A 25,107-nucleotide genomic window follows, 5' to 3' on the forward strand; every position below is an offset into this window, starting at 1 on the left:
AATTACGTAACCTTAGAAAAATTCTTTATACAAACGAAATTTTCTTCTTTTTATGTAATATATATTTATATTACTTTATAATAAAAAGAATTATAAAACAAAATTAAAATAACAAATATATATTTCCTTATTTTTTGTAACCACAGAACGTGATATGTCACGTCCGTGGACTGTCACCAACTTATTTTAGTTTCATGTGTCATTAAACTAAACGAACAAAAATTTTACTTAATTTTTGTACATTTTCAAAACCACGTTTGGGTTAAAAATAAGTATAAGTATACTCAAAAAGATTTAGTTTTAACTTTTAAGAGTGTTACTATTTTTTATTGCGGTCACCGGTGGATAAAGTCTATAGACGTGATTCCGTGGACAATTAAATATTATTTATACACATTAAAAGTATTTTTAACAACTTTTTCTTTATGAGCTTATAATCTATAAAAAGATATTTATTGCGTAGCTTTAGATAACCCACTAATGCATCAACTAAAAAACACTTTTTTTTTAAGGTATTAAATGGTTAGAACAAAGAAAATATGCGATCGAGATCTAGAAAAAAGAAGAGAAGCGAAGAAATTAAGTATGCGCAAAGCAAGAGAAAAATTTAAAGCTGATCCTGTGCGATATAAAGAAGAGAAAAGAAAAGATAGGGAACGAAAAAAACGAAGTCGACGCCCTATTCAAGAGTTTAGTGATCGAGTTCAAAGAAAAATTCGAAAAAATTGGAGAAATCGTTTAAGACGTATAGGGAGAGAAAAAAAGATGCCGAAAAACACGCTGAAACTGAAAATAATTTTCTTAACTACAACACCCCACCATCCAGCCCTTTACCGATATTAGAAGATATTCCTGGGCCAAGCGGATCGAGAAACATTACTCCTCAACAAATAAGAGGACAAAAACTAGCGAGGAAAAACCGAAACACAATGAAAAAAAAGATTAGGGATTCGGAGCTCTTAGTAAATACCCTAAAAAAGCGCGTGAATAAATATAAAACCCAAGCAAGCAGAGCAAATCATCGCCACTTTTCTAAAATACAAAGTCCTAAATCAAACGTCAGCAACTTGTTAAAAAAATATACGGTACCCTCAGCTGTAAAAAAAAACTTTTATTTGCTGAAGTGATTGAAGAGCAGGTAAAAGAAAACTATTGCCGGGAAACCAAAAATAAAAATAAGGTCTATTTTCTATCGATGCTTAATGGTGAAGTGGTAAAAATATACAAATTTCGTACACATTTGGCGAAGCTCACATCAGATGGAAGAAAGAAGCACATACACAAGCAAGAATCTTAATGACAAAAATGAAAGTCAGACATTTTTTAGAAAAAGATGAAAATAGCGGAATAACAGCCGGAGAAAAAGAAACAATTACAAAACACAAAGTTAAGAAACAGAAGCGGCTGTTAAATGATACGCTTCTGAATCTTCACAAAAAGTTTACAGCTTTATACCCTAATTTTAAAAAGTTGAGCTATTCGACATTTTGCAAGTTTCGTCCATTTTGGATTTTGTCTCCCAATTATAAGAATAGAGAGACGTGTTTGTGCAAACAGCATGCAAATATGGGCCTTATATATTGGAAAGTCTTAAAAAAAATTCCATTATTAACGAATCAAGTATGAATGAGGTAGTAAAACGTATTTGCTGTGATCAATTTCCCAAAGAATTATGTTTGGAACGGGAATGTGAGCGGTGCAAAGATACAAACGTTAATTTTAATCATTACGAAAAAAACGAACAAATATCCTATCAAACGTGGGCTATTCAGAGACATGAAGTTGATATTAAGGGTCAGCAAAAAATATGTTTGAAGACCGTCAAGTTAACGAAAATTTGCACCAAAGAAGAACTAGTGAATATTTTTAAAGCCACGTTAAACAGATTTATGCAACATATTTGTAACATAAATCACCAGTACGCTGCAATTGATTTAGTTAAAAAGTCACTGTCGGATACAACAGTATTAATCCACATGGACTTTTCTGGAAAATATGCTTCCGCAGTTCTCACTTTGGGGCGTCAAAGCAGCAAATTAGTTTGCACACCTGTGTTATCTATTATGGTGGCGATATGAAAGCTGAGTCTTATTGCACCCTTTCTAACTGTTTAAGACACGACCCTGCTGCGATTTGTGCACATTTAGACCCGCTATTACAGGAAGTAAAAAAAAAAATTCCAAATTAAAAAACCCTTAATTTTTGCAGCGATGGCCCGTCGACCCAGTATCGCAATAAATAAATCAATGTTTTACCTAGCGTCTTCACATCTAACAAAAGTACTTAATGTTGAAAATATGGTGTGGCATTTTAGTGAAGCTGGGCATGGAAAAGGTGCGCCAGATGGTGTCGGCGGGTGCTTGAAGCGCACTGCGGATAGCTTAGTAGGAAGAGGAAAAGATATATTATCCACTTTGGAAATACCGATTCAAGAACTTAAGCAAGCTTGCAAAGGGATCCACATTATACCGATTGATGACCAAAAATTTATCGAAATGGACAAATGTTCCAAATGACATTCCAAGTTTTAAAGGAACATTACGAGCCCACCAGTTAGTATGGCATCGTACTGAACCGAACACCATCTATGTTAGAAGGCTGAGCTGCCAAAATTGTCATACAACTTGCAGTCACTACAACTTGGGCAAATTGGTGTATAAATCTCATAATATTTTGGAAGATGAAAAGGATGATGATGACGACGATAATTTCTGGTCACCAGTTCACGAACGCCTACAATACAATGACATTTATGGATCTGACAGTGATACAAGTGATGATATACCACTTTCAAAAATTCAAAAAGACCAGATTCACCAGTTTAAAAAAAATATGTTTGTTGTTGGGAAAAAAATTAATCGACATTATGTGGCGTGTATATTATCCGTAGATTCAAATATACTGGTAAATTTTTCAAAAAAACTGGAACTAAAACGTTTGAATATCCAGAAGTACCAGAAATAGCTGTTATTGAAGAACAGGAAATTCAAATGGTATTAGATCCTCCTGAGTATCTTGAGAAGAAAGACGAATACCTTTTTAAAAATTTAAGTTCCATCCCAAACTTGTTTTAGCAAATAAGTGTTGTTTATAACATTTTTATAAATTATATAAGATTACTTACTTTCTTACTGTCAGTTATAAAAATCATTAAAAGAATAAAGTTTCATTTTGAATCATGTTTTTTTATTTAAATCTATTAAAATGCATTAATTTTATAATTTAAAACTAAAATTTTTGTACTAGCAAGAAAATAGATCATGTCCATGTGGTCATGGCATGTCACGTCCGTGTTCCACCCAAATAATTTTTTTGAAAATTTGGCCAAAATATATTTTATTCAGCTCGACCACTATGGTCATTCTATAAACTAATTTACTTTTATTGGATTTATTCATCAAAATCACATTTTAAAACGAATTTATTTAATTTCAATTGTACTAGTATTATCCGGTAATTTTTTAAGAATAACCCATATAATATAAGATTTCATATACCTAATAACCCCATTTATAACAAAGTAGCAGCCAAATAAATTTTAAGTTATCTCAAAACATACATTTTTGCAATCTTTTTTTCTAACTAGGGCAATATAGGAGAACTATCTACTTACATGCAGCCTAATTACTAAAATATCTTTATGTACGGACAAAGCAAAACGTTCTTATCAAATTAAAAGGTTTTGAAAAATTAATTTTTAAATCACTGGCCAAGCTCACGTTTTCTTTGTTTTCATCGTCGAACAGCAGCAGGTTTTCGCTATTTGCCCGACAAAAACAAATCTAACCTTGACGTTATAGAACGTTGATACCGAGCCAAGTGTTTAATAACATTACCACACAAAACCAGTTAAATTAATTAGTTTTGAAGGTTGATTACAAACAACCACATCAATCTCATCACGTGCTAGGCGAGTCGGGTTTAGAAAATAAAACAAGAAGTACAAAAAAAAACTTTTTTTTATTATTTAACACCCAGTGTTAAAAAAACTGCTTGTACACTTATCTATACAGAAAATAAACCTGTACATAAATATACAAGAACCAATCAGTAAAAACCTTACAACAATTAAAGTAATAATTTATTAAATTAATATTGTAACACAGTTATAATTAAAGCAGTCATTAACTCCGTTATTCTTCCATTGTGGGCCTTGATAAGAGTGTTAGGGGGCCTCTGCAGTTCGGAGTAGGAGGAGGAAAAATGGACGCGGCTGGTATCGATACTCGACAACAGCGCAAAATAGGTCCGATATTAAAAAATAAAAATCACAGTCCGGGTTAACTACAGCCAAGAAAATCGTCTTTCGGATAGGGAAAATCGATTGATCAACTCACTTTTTAGACCTTGTGTTTCTTGTTCGCTTCGGTATTCGAGAGTTTCTGTAGGATTTTCCTCGTATGGCCATTGGGGTCGAAATGATTGGTGTGCGCCTCAGCTTCCTTCTTTGTTCTCTGCTTACCGCTATGGCCCGCGTATAGATATTTATCGTATTCGAAGTTGTAACGATCGTATTCGTCCAAATGGCTTTCGGCTTCCGGTGAGATTTTCGCTTTATTTTGCATTTTATCACTTGATGATTTCACAATGAAACGATTTTGATTTTTGTGTGTCACTTTGACTTTCTCTGTCTAGAGATTGTTTTGTTCAACTATGGCGTTTTACACGCCCGCTGCGCTATTTATATGCGCGTTTCGAGAGGTCGCGCACTCGCAGTTAGAAACGAATTATCGCGAAGCGTTTTATAGAAGTGCAACGTTGTCGCTTTTTATTTATTATTGGTTCAACATAATATGTAATGTTGTTTTTAATTTTTTTCCATTATTGTTGATAAGAATAATGCAGTCTAGGCAGTTGTTGCGTAATATTTGTTATTGGTTTAAGCTCGATACCGCTCGAAGAGATAACATGATATGGAAACATGTTAAAAATAGTGACTTTCTTTTTATTATACCATGATGGAAGATTCTGGTATTTTTGATGCCTTGAGAAATAAAGTCCCCACTTCTAAATTTACTTTTACCGACACTGTGGGTGTAATCCGCGTAAATCAATTTTCATGACGGTCACTTGCAAATCAAAATAAAAAAAATAACGTTTGTCATCTCGTTGTTGGTTATTAAGTGTATGTATTAGTTATTTTACTAAAATTTTAATAATTAACTGACTAGGTATTTTATATAACTTAAAAGAGGGCGTGTCACAGCACGCATATCCGATTTAAAAAAAAATTAGCTAAAAGTCAATTTTACATCTGTTTGATCCGCCTGTTAGATGGCTAAAATGTAGATACGCCAAAAATGCCTTTGTCCCATATAAAACTACTAGTAAATATCAGGTGTCGCGGCAAAGGGCTCCATATTAACCGACTTGATCGCGTCAAACGGGCCTATATCCAATGAACTAATGAAATGGCTAGAAAGTTCCCGCGTAAATAAAAAGTTTCTTCGAAGACCGTTTAGTTGTTGTTTACTTTTTGTCACAGGAAGAGCTTATTAATTAATTTGCTCCTGCATAAATATTATTATAAACTGTTATAAATAATTAAGTTTATTTAGTTTAGTGACTATGAATGAGAGTATAACTCCATCAGAGCCAGGAAAAGCTAGGCGAACTCCTGGAGATCGTCGCAAGTGGAAAAGAAACCTAGCAAAATCTAAAAGGTTGGTTATTTTTTTTCTTTAAATTAGCGATATATAAATTTAATATGTATTAATTTAAATCAGGCATTATTATTTTAATGTTTAAAATTTACAGATAATTTAATACACTCTAAACATTAACGTTTAAAAAAGAATTGATTAATTTTATATAGGTTTTTAAAATTTGTTTTTTATTATTTCAGATACGATCCTCCAGGGCCACCAGAATATCCTCGTTGCGACCATTTGAACAAGTCTTATAAATGCAAGAGGCTAACTATGAGGGACATCAAATAATTTCATGCAAATTTTTACGCAACTCGCGAGAAGAACTCTCAGGATGCTTTTATCATCAAACATGTAAAGGTAACAACTGCAAAAAGACCACGTCCTAAAAAGAAGCCTACATCTACAAAGAAAGTTAGTACAAACTACTACATTAGAGTTTCCGGCACGGAGAAGTTTTGTTTACGTGTATGTCAGCAAACCTTTGTTGATATTCTTCAAATCTCACGGAAAAGAATTCAAGGCTTAGCTCGAAAATTTCTAAATACGGGTAGAATTCCAGTGGATAGGAGAGGTGGAGCAAGACCTAATCATTTCTATGACAGGAAGAAAACCGCTATTAGAGGGTTTATAGAAAAATTGAAATGCTGTGAAAGTTATTATTCTCGAGTTAAGTCTGCTAACCGACGATATTTGCCTGGAAATTTTAGTATTAATAAATTATATCGAATGTACAATAATGAACAGCCTGACGAATTATCAAAATTAAAAAAAACATTTAAATTTAAAACTGAAACCAATGCCCAAACGAAAAATAAATTCATGACTGACATGGCATTTCATAAAATGCGATATAAACCTTTTTTTATAAAACTGCAAGAGATCTTTTAACACTTAGTTATGATTGTCAAAAAAATTTAGTTTTACCTAAAGTTCAAGATCAGACGACATACTATAGTCGACAAATTTACATTTACAATTTTTCCATTGTGAAGGGAAGCTTAAAAGACGGTTTGTATCCTGAAAATGTATTTTGTTATACTTCGATGGAGCACGAGCATAAAAAGGGTGCTAATGAAATTGCTTCCGCGGTATTTCATCAATTGTCGATCCTCGAATTATTGGCATCTATTTCTACAATAAGGTTGTGTGCTGAGGGATGCGGTGGGCAAAATCGTAACTCGATTATGATCGGAATGCTGCACTATTTTTTAGCAAAAGTCGCACCTCCAAACATTAAGGAAATACAAGTTATTTTTCCTATTACTGGACACTCGTTGTTACCCGCTGACCGCGTGTTTGCTTCTATAGAAAAGAAATTGCGTAAGTTACCAGTGATAATAAATCCAAAAGAATATGAGACAGTTTTTTCAGAGCATTCTACTATTTTTAGGCCTGGAACTGACTTAAATATTTATGATTGGAAGACTTTCGCAGAAACACTTTAAATTTAATGAACGTTTTATCCTTACGAAATCTGCACAGCAAAATGTGTTGCTCCGGGGAGAAACATCTTATAATAGCGATATATCCACTGGCAAATTAATTGTAAAAAAAGGGATAAAAATTAGTTGATGATAAATGCTACATTGCCAGGTCAGATACCTATGGGAGTGGCACTTAAAGCAGTAAAGATTCAAGATGTTAAGAATCTTCTGAAAAAACACTTTGGCGAAACCTGAACCACAATGGAGGAAAGCTCTTTCTACCAAAATGTGTTGAAAACCATGACAGCAATTCATGAAGCAGAAGATCTTGAAGAAAATGAGTTTTGTGAGGGACATGAAAATGAGCAACTTGCTGATCGAGTGTAAATTTATCAAAATATTATTATGTTTCTTAAGAATTTAGTTTTGTTTTCTTTTTTTGACAGAATTTTGTTTTTAAATTTTGTAAACACCTTTAAATAATAAAAATAAAAGGCGTTTTGGTTATTCATTAAAACTGCATTATTATATCAAAACAGCCTATATCCTTATGTGGCTGTGGCAAAGGTTCCTATATCCATTTGGTTACAGCAAATGGCCCTATATTCAAATTTTAAAACTAAATAGCATTCTTTTCATCAATTTTCGGATTAATTTCGCTGCTTATTTTAGTATTATGAGTTGCTATGAATTATTTATAATAATGATATAGGTTTCGCTACCTATACTTTAGTTGCTACAGTTTTTTGCATCTACTGAGAAATTAGCGGAAGTGGATATAGCCCCTTTCGCAGTGAGATGCCTTTTATGCCCAATATTTTCCATTTTAATTCTTATTTTACTGTGAGATCCTAATAGATTTTTAAATGAATTCCTGTTTAGAAGCTTTTAAGAACGTCAGAATACAAAGATAAAAGATAATGATGAATATTCAAGCGCAAATTGAAAAGTTTTTTATTTGCCCAAAATACAAAATGTAAAAGACATAATTTACTTTAGACAAATAAAGAACATTTCACAATTATGGGTAACCGATACACTCAATTATCCCGAAGATAAGTCAGTGCGAAATGACCCTATAACCTAAAAAAACTCTAACGAACTACAGAAGAAGATATTTCAGTCTATTCCTATATATTCACAAATAGAGCGGTATTGACTTGTGTCCATTAAAAAATAACTGTAGATTAAGTACAGGTCTATGGCGATGAAGAATGCCGCAAAAGAAAATATGCAACTCACGACTCATGTTTTTTACAAAAACGCAAAATTTAAATTTAATATAGTGCTATTTAGATCGGTGTACAGAAAAATCAATCAAATATACTTAACTTATTTATAACATAAACTATTAAAAAAGGGTACGAAACTAAAAAAATTATTAATTAAAAGTAGGCAATACCAAACATAACACCCACGAACTTAATAAATATACCTGGACTGCCAATTCAATGAAAAGTAAATGACCACTACTAGGTGGCCGCCATTTTGCGCGATCGTGTCCTTTCGATGTTGGTCACTCTGACCAATTTCAGTTGTGCCAATTGTAGGGAAACAAAACAATTAGAGTTTTTGAGAGGTTATCCTTACAAATAATAAAAATAATACGTTTATTTCCAAAATTACAAAATTTAAATACAAAATACTTATTCTACTTTATGTATAAGTACAAGGAAGAAATAAACGATTAGTACCGAAGCTGCTCTATTTAGAAGCTTGTTGGTACATTTTCTTTAGGGATATATATAGTCCAATTCGGGTTTAAAGGTCAATATCGGGTTTTTCTTGTCAAGTCCGAGAAAGTATTCCATCAATGGTATTTCAGTACATCACTCATAATTTATTTGTATTTGTCCATATTCAATTATTCTTATTGCCGGTTTTAAAACAATATTAAAAATAAGGACAACCACATCTTGCACAACAATAAGAAAAGACGACACTATTTAAATTCAAATACTCACAGTAGCACATCGGAATCAACAAAAGAGCATGGGAATTATCAAACGTTTAATAAAAGTTATCGCTCTGTTATTACAAAAAGAATAAGAACAAGTTACAAGTTATTCACCAAATGATGAAATATAGTCGCATCTGTCTGTTCAATCCATTGCCTTACATAAACTTTAAACGTTGCTATAAACATTTTTTCCTGTATGGGTCTTGGTATAATGTTATAGAGTTTTGGTGCTAAATATTTGAAATGATGCTGACCAATACTTTTTTTATTACTACCAACATGCACATTTTAATTAAGCCTATTTCTTGTGGGGTATGTGTGCGATAAAGTTTCAAGAATAATTTTTTTCCTATATATATTCATACTTAAATTGAAACAGTAAAGTTTCCTCATGTCCATTATTTTTGTTTCCTTATAAAGTAAACTGGTTGGAAGTAGTCGATTTTTCTTAAATATAATTTTTAGCATGATGCTCAAATTGCTATAAGTGGCAATCCCGGACACCACCCCACCCGATCAATCCATATGTCAAATGAGATTGAACCAACGAATAGTATATTATGCTAAGGTTCTTGATACTTAGGTATTGTTTTAAATACTTAAAACCTCTAATTTTATTGGTCAACTGCTTTAATTGTAAATCCCATTTAAGATGTTGATCTACAATAATACCCAAATATTTTATGGACGGTGATGCAGAAATTGACAACAATTGATTAATTTCTAAAGCACCTATTTGGGGAAGATTTCTGGTGTAAGAACTAAAACTAATATATTTTGTTTTTGCCCATTTAATGTTAGTTTGCTTTTCTTAAACCAATCTGCAATTAATTGAAAATCATTTTCAGCTGTTTGTTTTGGAGCTTGCCAGGTCTCTCCTGTGTAGACAACAACTGTGTCGTCGGCGAAACTTATAATTCTTCCCACAGTTCTTATAGAAAAAAGACTATTTATATATATAATAAATAAAAGTGGTCCCATTACAGTGCCTTGGGGTACTCCACATTTGATATCTCTCATTTCGCTATAAGTCCCAATGATGGTTTAAAAAATTAGTTTAGTTACACGTCAAACGTCAGCGTCGTCAACTTCATTACTGTTATTTAATATATTTTTTGTTGGCAACACTAAAAATAATTTAGAGTGACCAACATAAAAAGGACACAGCCACTTTAAAAATGGCAGCCACCAGGCAGTGGTCACTTTTGAATATTGTAGCCATATGCATTAGCAGCCAATGAACATTTTATTAAGTTCGTGATATAACCACGTTTGAATACCGACAAATCTAAAAGGTTTTTGAAAAGATGTCGAAGATTGCTGCTCACGAACTTAATAAATATATCTGGATTATCAATCCATTGAAAAATAAATGATCACTACTAGGTGGCCGGCAAAATTGCAAAAATTCATCAAAACTATAGAACACCCCTTCAGACAACATTTCTTTAACTGTTGAAATAAATTGTTTTTGTGGTAATGTTTTTATTTGAGCAGGCAGTTTGTTAAAGGATGTAACGCCTTTTATTTTAACTTAAATTTGTGCAATAAAATATAACAATTAATCATCGTAATTTCCAGAATCCTATCAATTTAGAAAAACTCAAATATGTTATCGGCTTTATCGATCTTTCTATAACCTGATAGTAGTAAAACAATACGTGGAAATTGATACCTAACGTTAGCGAATATATGTTGATCCAAAAAATAATAATATTGTGCAATCTTTTTATTTTGTATTTAAATTATTTAAAACGGTTGTTGACATTGATGGATTTAATAATAACTTGTGGTGTTTAAATTAATTTGGGACAATGAACTTTCTTGTACCTGTCTCACACGGTTATGGGTGAGCTATATTTAAATTTATTCAGTTCACTTATTTCCTTGGGGATGGTTTACTAAATTTAGATTTCTATCAGGTTTATATTAAGGAAGCTGCTTAATGATTTTTTTAGATCTGTTTCATTTTAGTTCAATAAGTTTTCTATATTATCAAAATCTGTGGGTTCTGTTTATGCTTCAGTTAAATATATCTAGTTCTTTTATAAATATGTTCTGCCTTCTTTTCAAACTTGATTCGAAGAACCTTCTTTTAGTTTTTGTACTTTTTAACTCTTTCAGATGTTCTTGAATTTAAAGGCCAGTTAAGGAGCTGTTTAATTACATTAGAAAACATATTTTTATTCCAAACAAGACCAAGTACAAAGGGAGCAGGAGTTTTATATAAACTCGATTCACTAACTCGGGTGTAACTACTCTTTTGTATGTTACTGACTGTATACGTGACAGTTCTAATGAATGTTTCAAATTTGTAGCTTCCTGTAAATATATTTATTTTTTTTAATATAGCTCTGTATCCATTAAACTCATTTCTATTTTTGCAACAGTTAGTTCCAGTTAACGAAAATAAAATTTACTGTATAATAAGTACAGCCTGTCGCAACATATAAGACATTCTATTGAGCAATTTCTGTAACCACAGGACCGAAGGACAAAATAACATAAATTAATTAGGTCCAACCCTACACAACAAAATAATATACAAAAGTATGTACTTACTTGCCAACGGATGCACAAACTACGGAATCAGCACACACTGCCGCCCTCTTGAACACCCTCAAAATCGAGCTGGATGGAGGAAGAGATTTTGTTGGATTAGTCGGGGTAAGTGGTGGTTCCTTTCCATTTTGTGCCTCCGGTGAATTTTCACTACTATTGAACGCCCCAGTATAGTAAGCTACTACTAATATTCCTAATACTACTAGTACTGCTACCGCTCCAATTATATAGCGTTTTATGCTATGCGTACTGAAAGAAAATTGTTAGTTTAGTTTAGATTATATGTATTTTTTAGTTTTTTAATTCCTATAATTTTTCTATAAATAGGAACTATAATAACTTTTAAATTTTGCATTGAATCCTTGGCAGAACTTCCTTGCTCTTTATCTAAACTTAGGGCCTTACTGTATACGTAAATACAAGTATAGTACAGTTAAACTTTTGTATAAATAAACATTGGTTTACAAGAATGTCTGAATGGTATTTTCCACAAACCTAAGAGCTCTTTTTTGTAAGTGACAGTTCTCGTAATTGAAAGCTCTAACTGTTTTCAGAACATTCTCAATGTTGAGAATAATTTCTTCATAACAACATCAAATATTAACTTGATGCTGTGACACTTTTTTCATTAGCAGCATGCGAAATAATTGATGCGTCATCAGCAAAATGCCCAATACTTCGTCTGATTTTTACAAAAGTAATGCAGATGTAATAACGGTCAGAAATATAAATATAATAGAATAATCTATTAAGAATTTATTCCAAGAGCATCAACTATTAATAGTATACAATAATTTCCAGTTAAATTCAGATTTCTATCTGTCTAAACTGATCATCTAAGGAGATTTCCATGAATATGGTCCAGCAGAACCAGAAATGTAGGTGTGCCTACAGTTAACTATAAACGCAAATTGGGCTCCCTCTACTAAGCCGCACCGGAACTAAGAAGTGATGGGAGGCGTGTTCAAAATTGGCGCCAAATTTGAATTTTATTAGGCGCGGTAAGAAATTATACCAATAAACGTATGCATTATTTTTAAGTGTTGTCCTCTATTAGAAGTAAAGGAACTATAACGTTATGCTGTTAATAAAAAATATTTCTTTTTTCAAATTATGCAGCAAATTTGACATTTTTCAAGGAGGGGGAAAGGGGTAGTGGAAAGAGCGTAAAATTTTAAGCCGGTCAAAAGAGTCTTATTTATTTTTTAAAATGGTGATATAGGCATGGCATGCTAAAATTGCGAGAGATTATTCCAGGAGCACCTAATAATTTTACGATATCCTAATTTCTACTTTATACAACTTTTATGTAACTATTATAGTTTTGAAAAATATAAATTTTCGAAATTTCTATTAAGTCAGTTGGATTTACACCCTGTTGCTAATATACTGCAGGCTTAATGTATAATTTAGCAGAAATATTGCCACCACTTTCTGGTCATCGCATAAGTTTCATACATTTACATTTTAAAATATTATAGTTTTAATTTAATTTTTAACCACTGACAAGGTTTTACCTTTTGTGGATTTTGTTTATCTATTGTCAATTTATTCCATTTCTAAACAATATAATAAGGATGTTACTATTAGCCTTGATGCCATATCTATTCGTATTTTATGTGTAAAATCTTAATGCGGAAGTGTATAAATTATTCGGTTATCATAAGCTTGTTCTATAGTTTAATTTACTTATGCTAAACAAAAAAATCAACCTTTAAATTTGCAATTTAAATTTAAGTAGGTATTAGATAACTAATTATTAATGCATGACGAGCAACTTACAATTCTTCGTCATCACCATCCTCAAAAACGTCATCGTCGTATTTGCCTGTTGATCCGCATAAACACTGACTACAACTCCTTTCCAAATTACAAGAAACCCCTTTGTTTGACCGACATCTTCGTCTTAACGACCCCGTTCTACGTATTATATCTGGATAAAGTAGCAGTCTAAAGTCTACCATCGTTATAAATTAACCGTTAAAGTCAAAAGGTTGGTGCCCAAAAGGGGTGAAAACTTAAAATTTTGGCCATTTAGTGCTTTGATACGCGTATTCGGTTTACATATTTAAAAGGAACCGAGAGGTTAGAAATGTGAAGTTGACAAATGGAGGGTGGATCGATATTGGGGTAAATGAGGGACGTATTCGGGAAGTTTGTGGGAATTAGATCCCTTAAACTGCTAAAACTTCCATGGTAGGAGAAAAATGGTAATTATGTCGAAGATACTATATATAAATATATTCCGTGGATCGCTTTACAAACTGTTTTTCTTCTTCTGACCTTATTTTAATGCCAATTTTAAATTTTACTACTATTATTAATTTTCCTGGATAGGCAGTATTTAGAAGAAATACCTAATTAGACACATCGAAAATAAAACAGTCAATTAAGAGCAGTTCATTCGCTTAAAAAAAAAACGCGACTAGTTGGAAGAAAGTAGCTGTGGTAAATGGGTTTATTTTGATTTTTTTTTTAAATCATGGGCAAACAGTGGATTTTATTTACTTAATAACCACTTTATATCTACAAGTAACACCAAACCGCACAATAAGGAAATAAAACAATTTATATCTTGTAAGGGCTGTGTCCTTACCTTGTGTTCCGCGACCTGTACCTATTATCCACTTTGGATTCACCATTTTTATTCGGCTGAAGACTATTCACCTCTTCCGGATTTGACAATAAAATAACTTCTGGCATTTTATTTTTTTATTTAATTATCACTACTTTTCACAAGAGATCACGGTATAGACGAGTAAATAAAGAACAAATTTATTTGGAAGCTTGCTTTGAAATTACGATAAGAAGTGACTTCTTGCCAGTAACTTTACCCAATACAGAAGATCAAAAGGCAACAAGAAACATTTTTAAGGACCTTTTTCAAGCAAAAGCAAAAAACTGGTATAGATGAGTGGACCCCGCCGATTGGGTATAATTACCGACTAGGTTTACATCGCGCACCATAGTTGGTAGCTCACGAAGGACACGAATAATCATTATTGCTTTTTATGCTTAGATGTTAAATTTTAAGCCCAGCAGCGTTTTTTTTTTCAGTTTACCGTATGTACCTTAATACTGTTTACCGTAATAAACTGTTCAGGTTTTGAATAAACGCGAAATTGTTAATGGAAGTCACAACTTATTAGTTCTGAAATTTTTGAAACACGTGGTATTTGTGTGGCTTACTGATAATTATTATTAGTGGTTTTTACGAAATGTATTTAGCATAATAAATTTGATATATTTATTAGACATTTAAATTTATTTACAAGGAGATTGGTTCACTTAAGAGCACTTTTTCGCTTAAATCATAAATTCGGTAAGTGGAGGCAACGAAAAATGCATGCATACTGTAACCGTTGATTGAATATTACAGCCCAAATATTCAATCTGTAACGATATTGAACACAGTTGATACAGTTCTCCGTCAATTCGAAACCATCGTTATGTCGCAATCGGGGCTGCAACGACATCTTTGGAGACGTGTGAAAAGTTCGCGATTCGAAGTAGTATTAAGTAAATACAGTGTAAATAAATGTTTCTAGCAGTCTTAAGTGATCACGAACGGTAAAAGCGCTAGAATACATTTTTTCAAGAGTGCCGCAAAATATTACGCTGACTGTGACATAAGCAAAGGAATGAACACCCCATTGATTAAGCCAGACATTGTGAATCAGTTTTCTTAATGGTATAACCCTGATATGTGCACAATTGAATATCCAGTTTCGTTTTTTATCAATTCATCAAAACTAAAAATTAATAACATCAATGTGACGACAAATGCCATTACGGAAACGGGATAAATCCACCCAATTTTCAGCCGAGCTGGGTGATTTGCGTGATTATACTTATTAGAGAAATTCCACGAAGTTCTGGTCGCACTACTAATTATGAATTTAATATTATTAGGTTATAGATAGATAGAACTAAGCTCTTTGAAATCCCAAAATAAGTCCATAACCATTATTATACTATACAGGTTGGGGAATCGATCATTACGTATAAAGAGGTGCGTAAAGCCGAAATCCGGCAACGCTCACGCATGGATTCCGTGCGCTCTGCTATTCGTCTGGACGTCGTGATTTTTCTTATGCAAAAATAATAACATACATCAAATCAATCAATAGCAGGATATTGTTGGAAAAACTGGGAAAAGTTACATTGATATTGATGACTATTAAGATTAGATGATTTTGATATGTTCACGTCGATATTTTATTGAAATTTTTTTACATTTACTTTACTTTTATTTACCCACTTGCTTTAAACGTAATATAACACTCTTAAATAAAAAAGGCAAAGTAATCCGAGTAGAAAGTTAGCACTGCGCCATCCCCTATATATATACTATCTACAACTTAATTATTTTAAAAAACCGAAACTGATAGTAAAAGGTATTCACTTTTCATATTAATAACGTGCTTTTAAATTACGTACCCTAATCGTCTATCATTTATCGTGCAAACGTTTTCTTCATCATTTAACTGCTTTAGTTCATCATTTCTAGCACTTTCAGATATCTTAGCCATTGTGTTCAAATGAATTATTATTTTCACTATTATCACAAAAAACTTAATAACTTAATTTATTTACCGACTTTAAATGATTTAGCTGCATCCATATCTACATATAACTAACGGAATACGACATTGGCGAAAATTTCCGATGTAAAGTCTCGTGAGAAAAAAAATGTGATCTAATCAGGAACATGAATTTTTTATAAAAATAAATAAACATTTTGCAAGTTACTATGAAAAAGAGCAAATAAACCTTAGGCCTATCATCAAATAAGGTAAATAAATAGAGCCATGGTAGTGACATATATGATTTTCGGTATGTTTATCTTGATTTTGCGTGATCTTATGTTTAACAGCAAGCTACTTTTTAATGTATATTTTACAAAACATGATAAAAAAAAACCAGGTTTTCATATTCCTTTGTTCACCGCAATACGTGTTTCATAAAAAAAATCGTTAAATTTGTTACCTTTTAGCATTACAGGTAACCAGTAAATCACGTTTATTTTATGTAAAGCAAAACAGAAAATGTTACACATAAAAAAATTCTTAATCATCAGAGAAGCACAGAAAATATACAATGTGTTGATAAGGGTGCTATAATAATTTAGGACTGTAATTCTATACTAAACGGGTTTTTAAAATTTTACGATTTAAAAATTGCGCTTGAAGGATTTGCAAAACTTCTCTACAAATAGAAGGTTAAAGCTACCAGTTTTAGAAAAACAATAGAAGTTGATGATTTTATTTTGATTTTACAACATTCTTTGACGATCGCTAGGAAATATTCTCTCTCATTTATATACATCATAACTAAATCAGAAAAACATAATTTCAAGACGATCCAAGATGTAGCTGAAGTGTGAAATGCGGTAGAATGTAAAGAAGTGGACTTTTGACCCTGTTTTTGGCACATAACCCCCTCTGCGACCTAAGATTCTTTGACGATCGCTATGAAATATTCTTTCTCGTTTGTATACGTCATAACTAAGTTAGAAAAACATAATTTCAAGACGATCCAAGATGTAACTGAAGTGTGAAATGCGGTAGAATGCAAATAAGTGGACTTTTGACCCTGTTTTTGGCACATAACCCCCTCTGGGTCCCAAGATTCTTTGACGATCGCTATGAAATATTCTCTCTCGTTTATATACATCATAACTAAGTCAGAAAAACATAATTTCAAGACGATCCAAGATATAGCTGAAGTGTGAAAAGCGGTAGAATTCGTAAAAATGAACTTTGGACCCTGTTTTGGGCACATAACCCCCTCTGGGTCCCAAGATTCTTTGACGATCGCTATGAAATATTCGCTCTCGTTTATATACATCATAACTAAGTCAGAAAAACATAATTTCAAGATGATTCAAGATGTAGCTGAAGTGTGAAATGCGGTAGAATTCGAAAAAATGAACTTTTGACCCTGTTTTGGGCACATAACCCCCTCTGGGTCCCAAGATTCTTTGACGATCACTATGAAATATTCTCTCTCATTTATATACATCATAACTAAGTCAGAAAAACATAATTTCAAGACGATCCAAGATGTAGCTGAAGTGTAAAATGCGGTAGAATTCGCAAAAATTAACTTTTGACCCTGTTTTGGGTACATAACCCCCTCTGGGTCCTAAGATTCTTTGACGATCGCTATGAAATATTCTCTCTCGTTTATATACATCATAACTAAGTCAGAAAAACATAATTTCAAGATGATCTAAGATGTAGCTGAAGTGTGAAAAGCGGTAGAATTCGTAAAAATGAACTTTGGACCCTGTTTTGGGCACATAACCCCCTCTGGGTCCCAAGATTCTTTGACGATCGCTATGAAATATTCGCTCTCGTTTATATACATCATAACTAAGTCAGAAAAACATAATTTCAAGATGATTCAAGATGTAGCTGAAGTGTGAAATGCGGTAGAATTCGAAAAAATGAACTTTTGACCCTGTTTTGGGCACATAACCCCCTCTGGGTCCCAAGATTCTTTGACGATCACTATGAAATATTCTCTCTCATTTATATACATCATAACTAAGTCAGAAAAACATAATTTCAAGACGATCCAAGATGTAGCTGAAGTGTAAAATGCGGTAGAATTCGCAAAAATTAACTTTTGACCCTGTTTTGGGTACATAACCCCCTCTGGGTCCCAAGATTCTTTGACGATCGCTATGAAATATTCTCTCTCGTTTATATACATCATAACTAAGTCAGAAAAACATAATTTCAAGATGATCTAAGATGTAGCTGAAGTGTGAAATGCGGTATAATTCGAAAAAATGAACTTTTGCTTCCGTTTTTGGCACATAACCCCTTCTGGGTCCCAAGATTCTTTAACGATCGCTAGGAAATATTCTTTCTCGTTTGTATACATCATAACTAAGTTAGAAAAACATAATTTCAAGACGATCCAAGATGTAGCTAAAGTGTGAAATGCGGTAGAATTCGAAAAAATGAACTTTTGCCCTGTTTTATGCACATAACCCTCTCTGGGTCCCAAGATTCTTTGACGATCGGTATGAAATATTCTCTCTCGTTTATATACATCATAACTAAGTCAGAAAAACATAATTTCAAGATGATCTAAGATGTAGCTGAAGTGTGAAATGCGGTAGAATGCGAAAAAGTGTACTTTTGACCCTGTTTCGGGTACATAATCCCATAATACTATAAAAGCAAAAAGACCTCCACAAAAAGATTTCCACATGCTTGGATTACTGCAAAAAAAACAATTGCTGCTTTTTTTCAGCATGTTTCTTCAAAAAACAGCCTTCTGCTCGTAAGACAGGATTTCCGTTTTATTGGTTTACTCTTGCTGAGAACTATTTCAGAAGTAAAGACTTTAAAGAAACTACTAAGATTGGTTGACTGTGTTTTCGCATCTATGAGTCTTTTTACTAATAAGATTCATAGAAAGAATTTAAACAGAAACTGTGGTATCTGATAACTTAAAGCTTCTATGAGCAAAGTTCTTAAACAATCAGCTAAATTAATGAAGTTCTTTTAGCCAGATTGTCGCAATTTTAAGCTTCTTGATTCAATTCAATCACATGAGCTTTAGACCTTTGGTCCTTCAATCCACAATCTTTTAGGCAATTTGGAAAATTCCAAAAAAAACTCATAGATTTAGTAATCGTTTAAATTTTGTTAGTACCTCCACCAAAGGATTTCTACGTGCTTGGATTTCTGGTAAAATAAACTTTTTGCATGGATTTATAGCAAAGGTAATAAGACACCTTTTTATATTTTTACATAAATAAATTATTCTTTAATTTGCATATCCGGGTCCTGTTATTTCATCCGAAACATAATCGTAATTTAAACATTTCATTTATTTTAAATTACGACTTGAGCGTTCCCTAGCTCCTTCACCAATTCTTAATAGATCTCGTTCAGCTCCAAGGTAATGGAATTGCTTATTAAATGAACAATAATTTATTACTTAAATATGATTAACATAAGAAACTTACCATCTTCTTCTTTTAATTGTGCCATCCACAAAGTCCAGCGAAGTAATGGTCATTTTCAGTTTTTTTTATCACAGATGTCCCTAGAGCTTAGTTTAGTAACGGTAATACCCCATTATGCCTTTTGGTGGCCTAAAGTTTCTTCAGCTAACCTACAAACATAAAACAATATTAATGTAAAAATTATTTAATAATTGAATCTTTAAGAGTTCTTCTTCTATCTCTAAGTAGCATCAAGGTTATAATATCTTGTCCATAAATTAAGTGTGTCCATACTTCTTGGTAATTATGTTATTTGTTATTTTTTAATGATTTCATTTATTTTTTCTTGCTCTTTTATTTTTTAAAAGAGCATGAACTATTGTTATATAATTAATGAGAAAAGAATTAGTAAGGGATTTTTTGGATACTTTTGGTTATTCCACTGGTGTCAATGTTTTATTTAGACTTGCATTAATAAATTTATAATACTTGACGTCTTTTCCTATATACTGCATTTGTTCTGATATCTTTTATGTGGTTAAAATATAGATCATCAAAGCCTTTTAATATGGTTCTTTAGATATATTTTTACCTGGACATATTTAAATGGAAAATGGATAAAATTTTAGTAATTTTTATTTAACTTATCTGACGGAAGCATTTTGATTAATCTTCTTTGCAATTGTATTAGTAAATAATGTCAACGCTTAAATAATAATTTAATAGCCTTGACCAATAAATAAGCTCTAAATTCATATTTGCTTAAACGTACAACGCGTCAAGTCATAATTCATAAATTCGAGAGACACCATTGGGATTTCGAGGTCGAAAGTCGATTAAAAAATTTGCGTAATTTGGTGCTTATTAAAATACCGTTTTTAAAAATCCGGAGATATTCAACAAGGAAATAAAGAATCCTTAAGTCGCTCTTTTAATGCAGATACGAAAGTTTTAGGTCGATCTGTATCTCGATTCTCCATTTCGCATCTAGACTATAATTAGGTACCAGAGTATCCCATATCTTAGCACGCGATCTCATGTTAAGTACGACAATTATTATTCCATCCACATTCACATAGATAGAGTGCTTATGTTTCGATTTATTCGTATGCAGATATTTAGTTTAGTGATAAAATGTAAGTGTATATCGCAGTGATACTGAACACAAGAGTAAATTGTGAATGTGAGTTGTGAATTGAAAGTAAAAAATGAGCCACAGAGATATCTCCTAAGATGTTACACACGTGTATAATATAGAAGCGTTCGAATTATTTTATCAAAACTGCAAAGATAATGCAATGAGAGTGATTTAATAGAAGTAAGGTGCCATAAAAATAAAGACTCAAAGTTATTTTGTTATTTTTTTAAGGTAGTTGTAATATAAGGGACAAAATATAAATTAGAAAAAAATAAAGTGTCCCAATAGGTCAATAGAGCAGAAGATGCCCTTAACTATTTTAATAAGTTAATCCCCGAAAGTAAAAGAAGTTTGTTTTGTTTAAAGATTACAGGAGGATCACAAAAAGAGGAATTTGCAAGGTGAAAATCCAACTTAAAATTTGAAAAGCGATTTTCATTAAACTGGAACTAACAGGAAATAACTTAAGATTTGTGATATAAACTTAAATAATTTAATAATAATCGTGCCATATTCATAAATTGTTAAGTGAGGAATTCGACCCATATATGTACGTCTAAATAAATATTCATCTACATACCTCATATTATAAAAATGGGCAGAACAAAAACTAAATCATACATAACCGAAAACTCTACTAGAAATGACTGTGAGTTACGATTTTTTTTTATTAAAATACCACCACGTTATTTTAATACGTCTTACTAATTCAATTGACTAGTTTTAATGGGTAAATAATCATATTCAAATAATTTACAATGGTCTAAAGCAATAAAAAAATCTTTCGTCTGGTAGAAGACAATAGATTTATGATGCAACTATCAAAAATTATCTATAATGTAATCAATTATTTGCCATTCAGAATTTTTGTTTACATTTTTTTTAATTATGCGTTTTTTAACCGTTGGTCATCATAAAACAAATAAAAATACAAACAAATCACTGAAAAATTTTAATTTATTTCAAATTATCACACGTAATGTATAATAATAACATTATTACTAGCAATTTTCACACTGTACTTGCAAGCAAACGTTTAAAAAATCATATTTTTTATAATAACTTTATATAATATTAAAAATAATATGCGGATGTTCACTGAAATTTTGCACTTTAATTATTGCTTATAGATGGAAATTTTTACAAATTATGTAATGTACAGAGTGAATAAGCGCCAAATATTCGCTACGTCTAATAGGAAGACAATAAATTAAATATTTATTATTTTTAAATTAATTTTATATGATAATAAAAATAATATGCGGTGTAATTAATAGAAAAAGGGTCAGATGAATGTGGAAGAATTATCAGATTAGTTATAATGTTATATTACTCATCCATAATCCATACTCTCCCCTTTTCTATTTTTGCGTCTCTAACTTTTTGCACATATATCATGATCTTTTCCCCGTTTACTCTAGTAGTACTTAGTCCTATTTCTTCTATAGCTTTTTTATGCGATTACAGACCTTTCTTCTTAGTGTGGGGTCTCCAATGATGTCAATGTGAAATTTCAATATCTATTTTAATAAAATTATAAATTACAATATAGGGTATAGATTTCTGCCTGCTATAAATGGTGACATCAGCAAAGGTATATGATAAATGCAAAAGTTCTTCTATTATTTTTTAGAAATTCTTGTGAGTTAATGACCAAAATTCTAAATTAGATGTTGCGGTGTTTTCTGGGTAAATTAGTCAAGTGCCAAAGAAAACTATTTATTTTTTTTTTGCTAACGTTTCGAATTATATTTAATTCATCTTCATGGCTTTACAATAAATTGAAATAGAGGATCTCACTTATTGTAATTTTGCAATAAACAATTTTTTACAAAAAAAAAAACCATAATCAGTAAATGGTAGTATGCATGCAATATCAATAAACAAAATACACTCCAGAATATCTATTTATTTGAAGCATGTTATGCGCTATAAATTAAAACTAATTTATATGCACCCTCACGCTACTGAAACTGCATTTCGATTATGGGATTTTTTTAACACTAATTTACGTTAGTCTAATTCTAGAATTCAGCAGGTTAATATTTATTTGGTATTTTTAGAAACAAAAATTATCCAAATTATATTATAAAGTCGTGCCACATGGATGTAATAAATTTTCTTAGGGAGATTTGATTTTGGCGATTGAATTTTATTCTAAAAAGTCTTGAAGAAACCTTTAACATTAATCATAATTTGGAATTCAGAGGAACTACTGATAAAATGATTAAAGGAATTTTTTCAGTCAACGAAAATCTCTCCATCAAAACACTACTTCAAATAACAATCGCCATTACAGATTTACGCAATTTCAATTTTACTATTAAATAAGTTAAAGCCCGATGTATGTATGTACATACTCTTGCTGATGCTTAGGGCGTGAACAAGGCATGTGAAAGCGCTTTTACTAGATATTACTAGATAAATCTTTAAAAAGTTCAAGTCTATTTATGGATGTGGGCGTGAATATGATCTCGAGTATAAATGAAAATTGTTACCTGATAATAGTAATTAGGTTTAGAATAAAGTTTTAAAAAGTGCAGTCGTATATGATATATGATGATGACGCTTCAAATCATCCGCATCCATTAACAATTTCGTTATTAAATTTGCATTACTTCTTTATAAGAGTGTAAAAATGTAATTTTTTGGCATGGCAATATGTCATAAGATCTTATCTCTATTTCAAAATCTAGATAGAAATAAAGGATGGGTATTTTAGCATTCAACTAGTTTTAAAGGTATAAAGAGTTCAAGATTCTATCGATAGTGAAGTTTGTAATAGTTTTAGGATATCCAAATTACTTGATCTCTTAGTATATATGTAGGTTTAAAAAATTGGTAAATCTACAGACTCAAACTTGCTCTTTTATGTTAACTATATTACAAGAGCTTAGAGTTTGACTATATCTGTCATAAGGGATATTAGCTAACATCAGACAATTGTGCTTGAATATGTGAAAATCAACATTCAGTAAACGACAATATTTCAGGAATATTAAAATTGTTGATTCATTCTCTGAATAGTCCTAAGATATTCACAGGTAATTCAGATCATCTATAAAATATTAGTTCAGTTTTTGATGAACACTGAGTGAATATCCATAGAACATATTGTGTAATTGGTATTCGAATTCTAAAATAATATTTTTCGGTCACCTTGATCACTCGTCTGATTTCTGCATAATTTTATAAAACTGCCTCAAGTAAATTAAGCAGTTTAAATTTAACGAATAACTTATCGGAGCTGTGACCGTATCTGTGGACTAAGAGAAAAATTTATTTGATATAGTAGTAATAATAATAATAATTAGTACATGCTTCTTAGAAGTAATCAAAGGAGTCCTCGATGGATGTCCTGTTCTTTCTCGAATTGGGTAGGCATGTTGTCCTTCTTGTCCTTTACGCAATTGACGATATTCATAAACCCATATCTTAATTTAACGCTAATAGTTTCCATAAGTAAATAGGCTGTTCACAGATTTTTTCACTGCGTAGTATGTGTTATTTACCGGATTTAAAAATAAGTAGTTATGATCGTGAGAGTTCCTAATCGAGCAATTATTATTTAACTTAAATCATTCTTTTATTATACATTATATTTATTAATATGAGGAAATAATCTGGGAATGACCTCGAAAATTTATTTCAGCTACAGGGGTAAAAACGCACTAACCATACTTAATATTGGTAAAACAATAGTTAAAATAAAGCGGGGTATTAGCAAGGAAAAGTTACCGAATGCTAGTACCTAGTACTGAAACCAAACAGAATTGATTTTTAAACCGCTTTCTCTACTCTTTCATCAAACCCTTTTGCTATTTTTTTTTCAATTTCGATGTAGTTATTAACCTATACTTTGACATATAGATGGAAGTTTCCTCCAATAAAAATGCAGATGGGTTACACTTTGAATTAATATTTAAGACATATTCCAGAGGAACTTCCAAGCTTGCGGCAAGAGACAGTTACCCAAACGGTCTCTTGAAAATGGGTTTTGGAACAAGAGAAGCAATATTCAGTATACAAATCTTGGTACAAAATTATCAGGACCAAAGAGAGGATGTTTTCATGTGTTTCATCGATTATGAGAAAGCCTTCGACAATGCAGGTATCTAATATCGTACCTTAAGCACCGCAGTCTAGATGGTAACGAGATTTAATTAATTATTATTATTACTAGGTATATTATTATAGTATCATCAACATAATCAGATATGCAGATAATAAGCGCGAATAATGGAAACGATCTTCAGGAATTATTGAATCACGTAAAAAAAATAAGCACAATTTTAGGCCTGAAAATTAATTTAAAAAAAAAAAACGAAGGTTATGTTTATGGTTGTAAGTAACACTGATATTTCACACAAATCAGGTAAATAAGAAGAATATTGAGCAAGTGA

At 31.6% G+C, this 25,107-nt stretch overlaps 2 protein-coding genes and 1 long non-coding RNA gene across 7 annotated transcripts in view; 1 reads left to right on the forward strand and 2 right to left on the reverse strand.

Annotated features, from left to right (window-relative positions):
* The window catches only part of LOC126737324 (scoloptoxin SSD14-like), a 38,002-nt gene that overhangs the window by 11,595 nt on the left and 1,300 nt on the right, over positions 1–25,107 (reverse strand). For 2 of the 5 annotated variants that reach the window (XM_050442186.1, XM_050442185.1), the window contains exons 2-3: positions 19,588–19,736; positions 11,598–11,846 (exon numbers count right to left, since the gene is read on the reverse strand). In XM_050442186.1, coding sequence (XP_050298143.1) covers positions 11,598–11,846; positions 19,588–19,640 — 302 coding nt within the window. In that variant the 5' untranslated portion in view covers positions 19,641–19,736. Of the gene's footprint in view, positions 1–11,597; positions 11,847–13,379; positions 13,687–16,037; positions 16,198–19,587; positions 19,737–21,284; positions 21,411–25,107 lie in introns of those variants that run through there. The other 3 variants (XM_050442187.1, XM_050442184.1, XM_050442183.1) reach the window with 3 other exon arrangements.
* Positions 3,942–4,662, reverse strand: LOC126737326 (nuclear protein 1). The gene has a single exon (XM_050442188.1). It carries the CDS (start codon positions 4,563–4,565, stop codon positions 4,341–4,343), a length of 225 nt encoding a protein of 74 aa, XP_050298145.1. The 5' UTR covers positions 4,566–4,662; the 3' UTR covers positions 3,942–4,340.
* Positions 5,037–7,586, forward strand: LOC126737327 (uncharacterized). The gene is made up of 3 exons (XR_007660996.1): positions 5,037–5,125; positions 5,559–5,663; positions 5,846–7,586. It is a non-coding gene; the product is annotated as an uncharacterized LOC126737327 (long non-coding RNA).

This window comes from Anthonomus grandis, chromosome 6, assembly GCF_022605725.1.
Source record: "Anthonomus grandis grandis chromosome 6, icAntGran1.3, whole genome shotgun sequence".
NCBI classification, from domain to species: domain Eukaryota; kingdom Metazoa; phylum Arthropoda; class Insecta; order Coleoptera; family Curculionidae; genus Anthonomus; species Anthonomus grandis.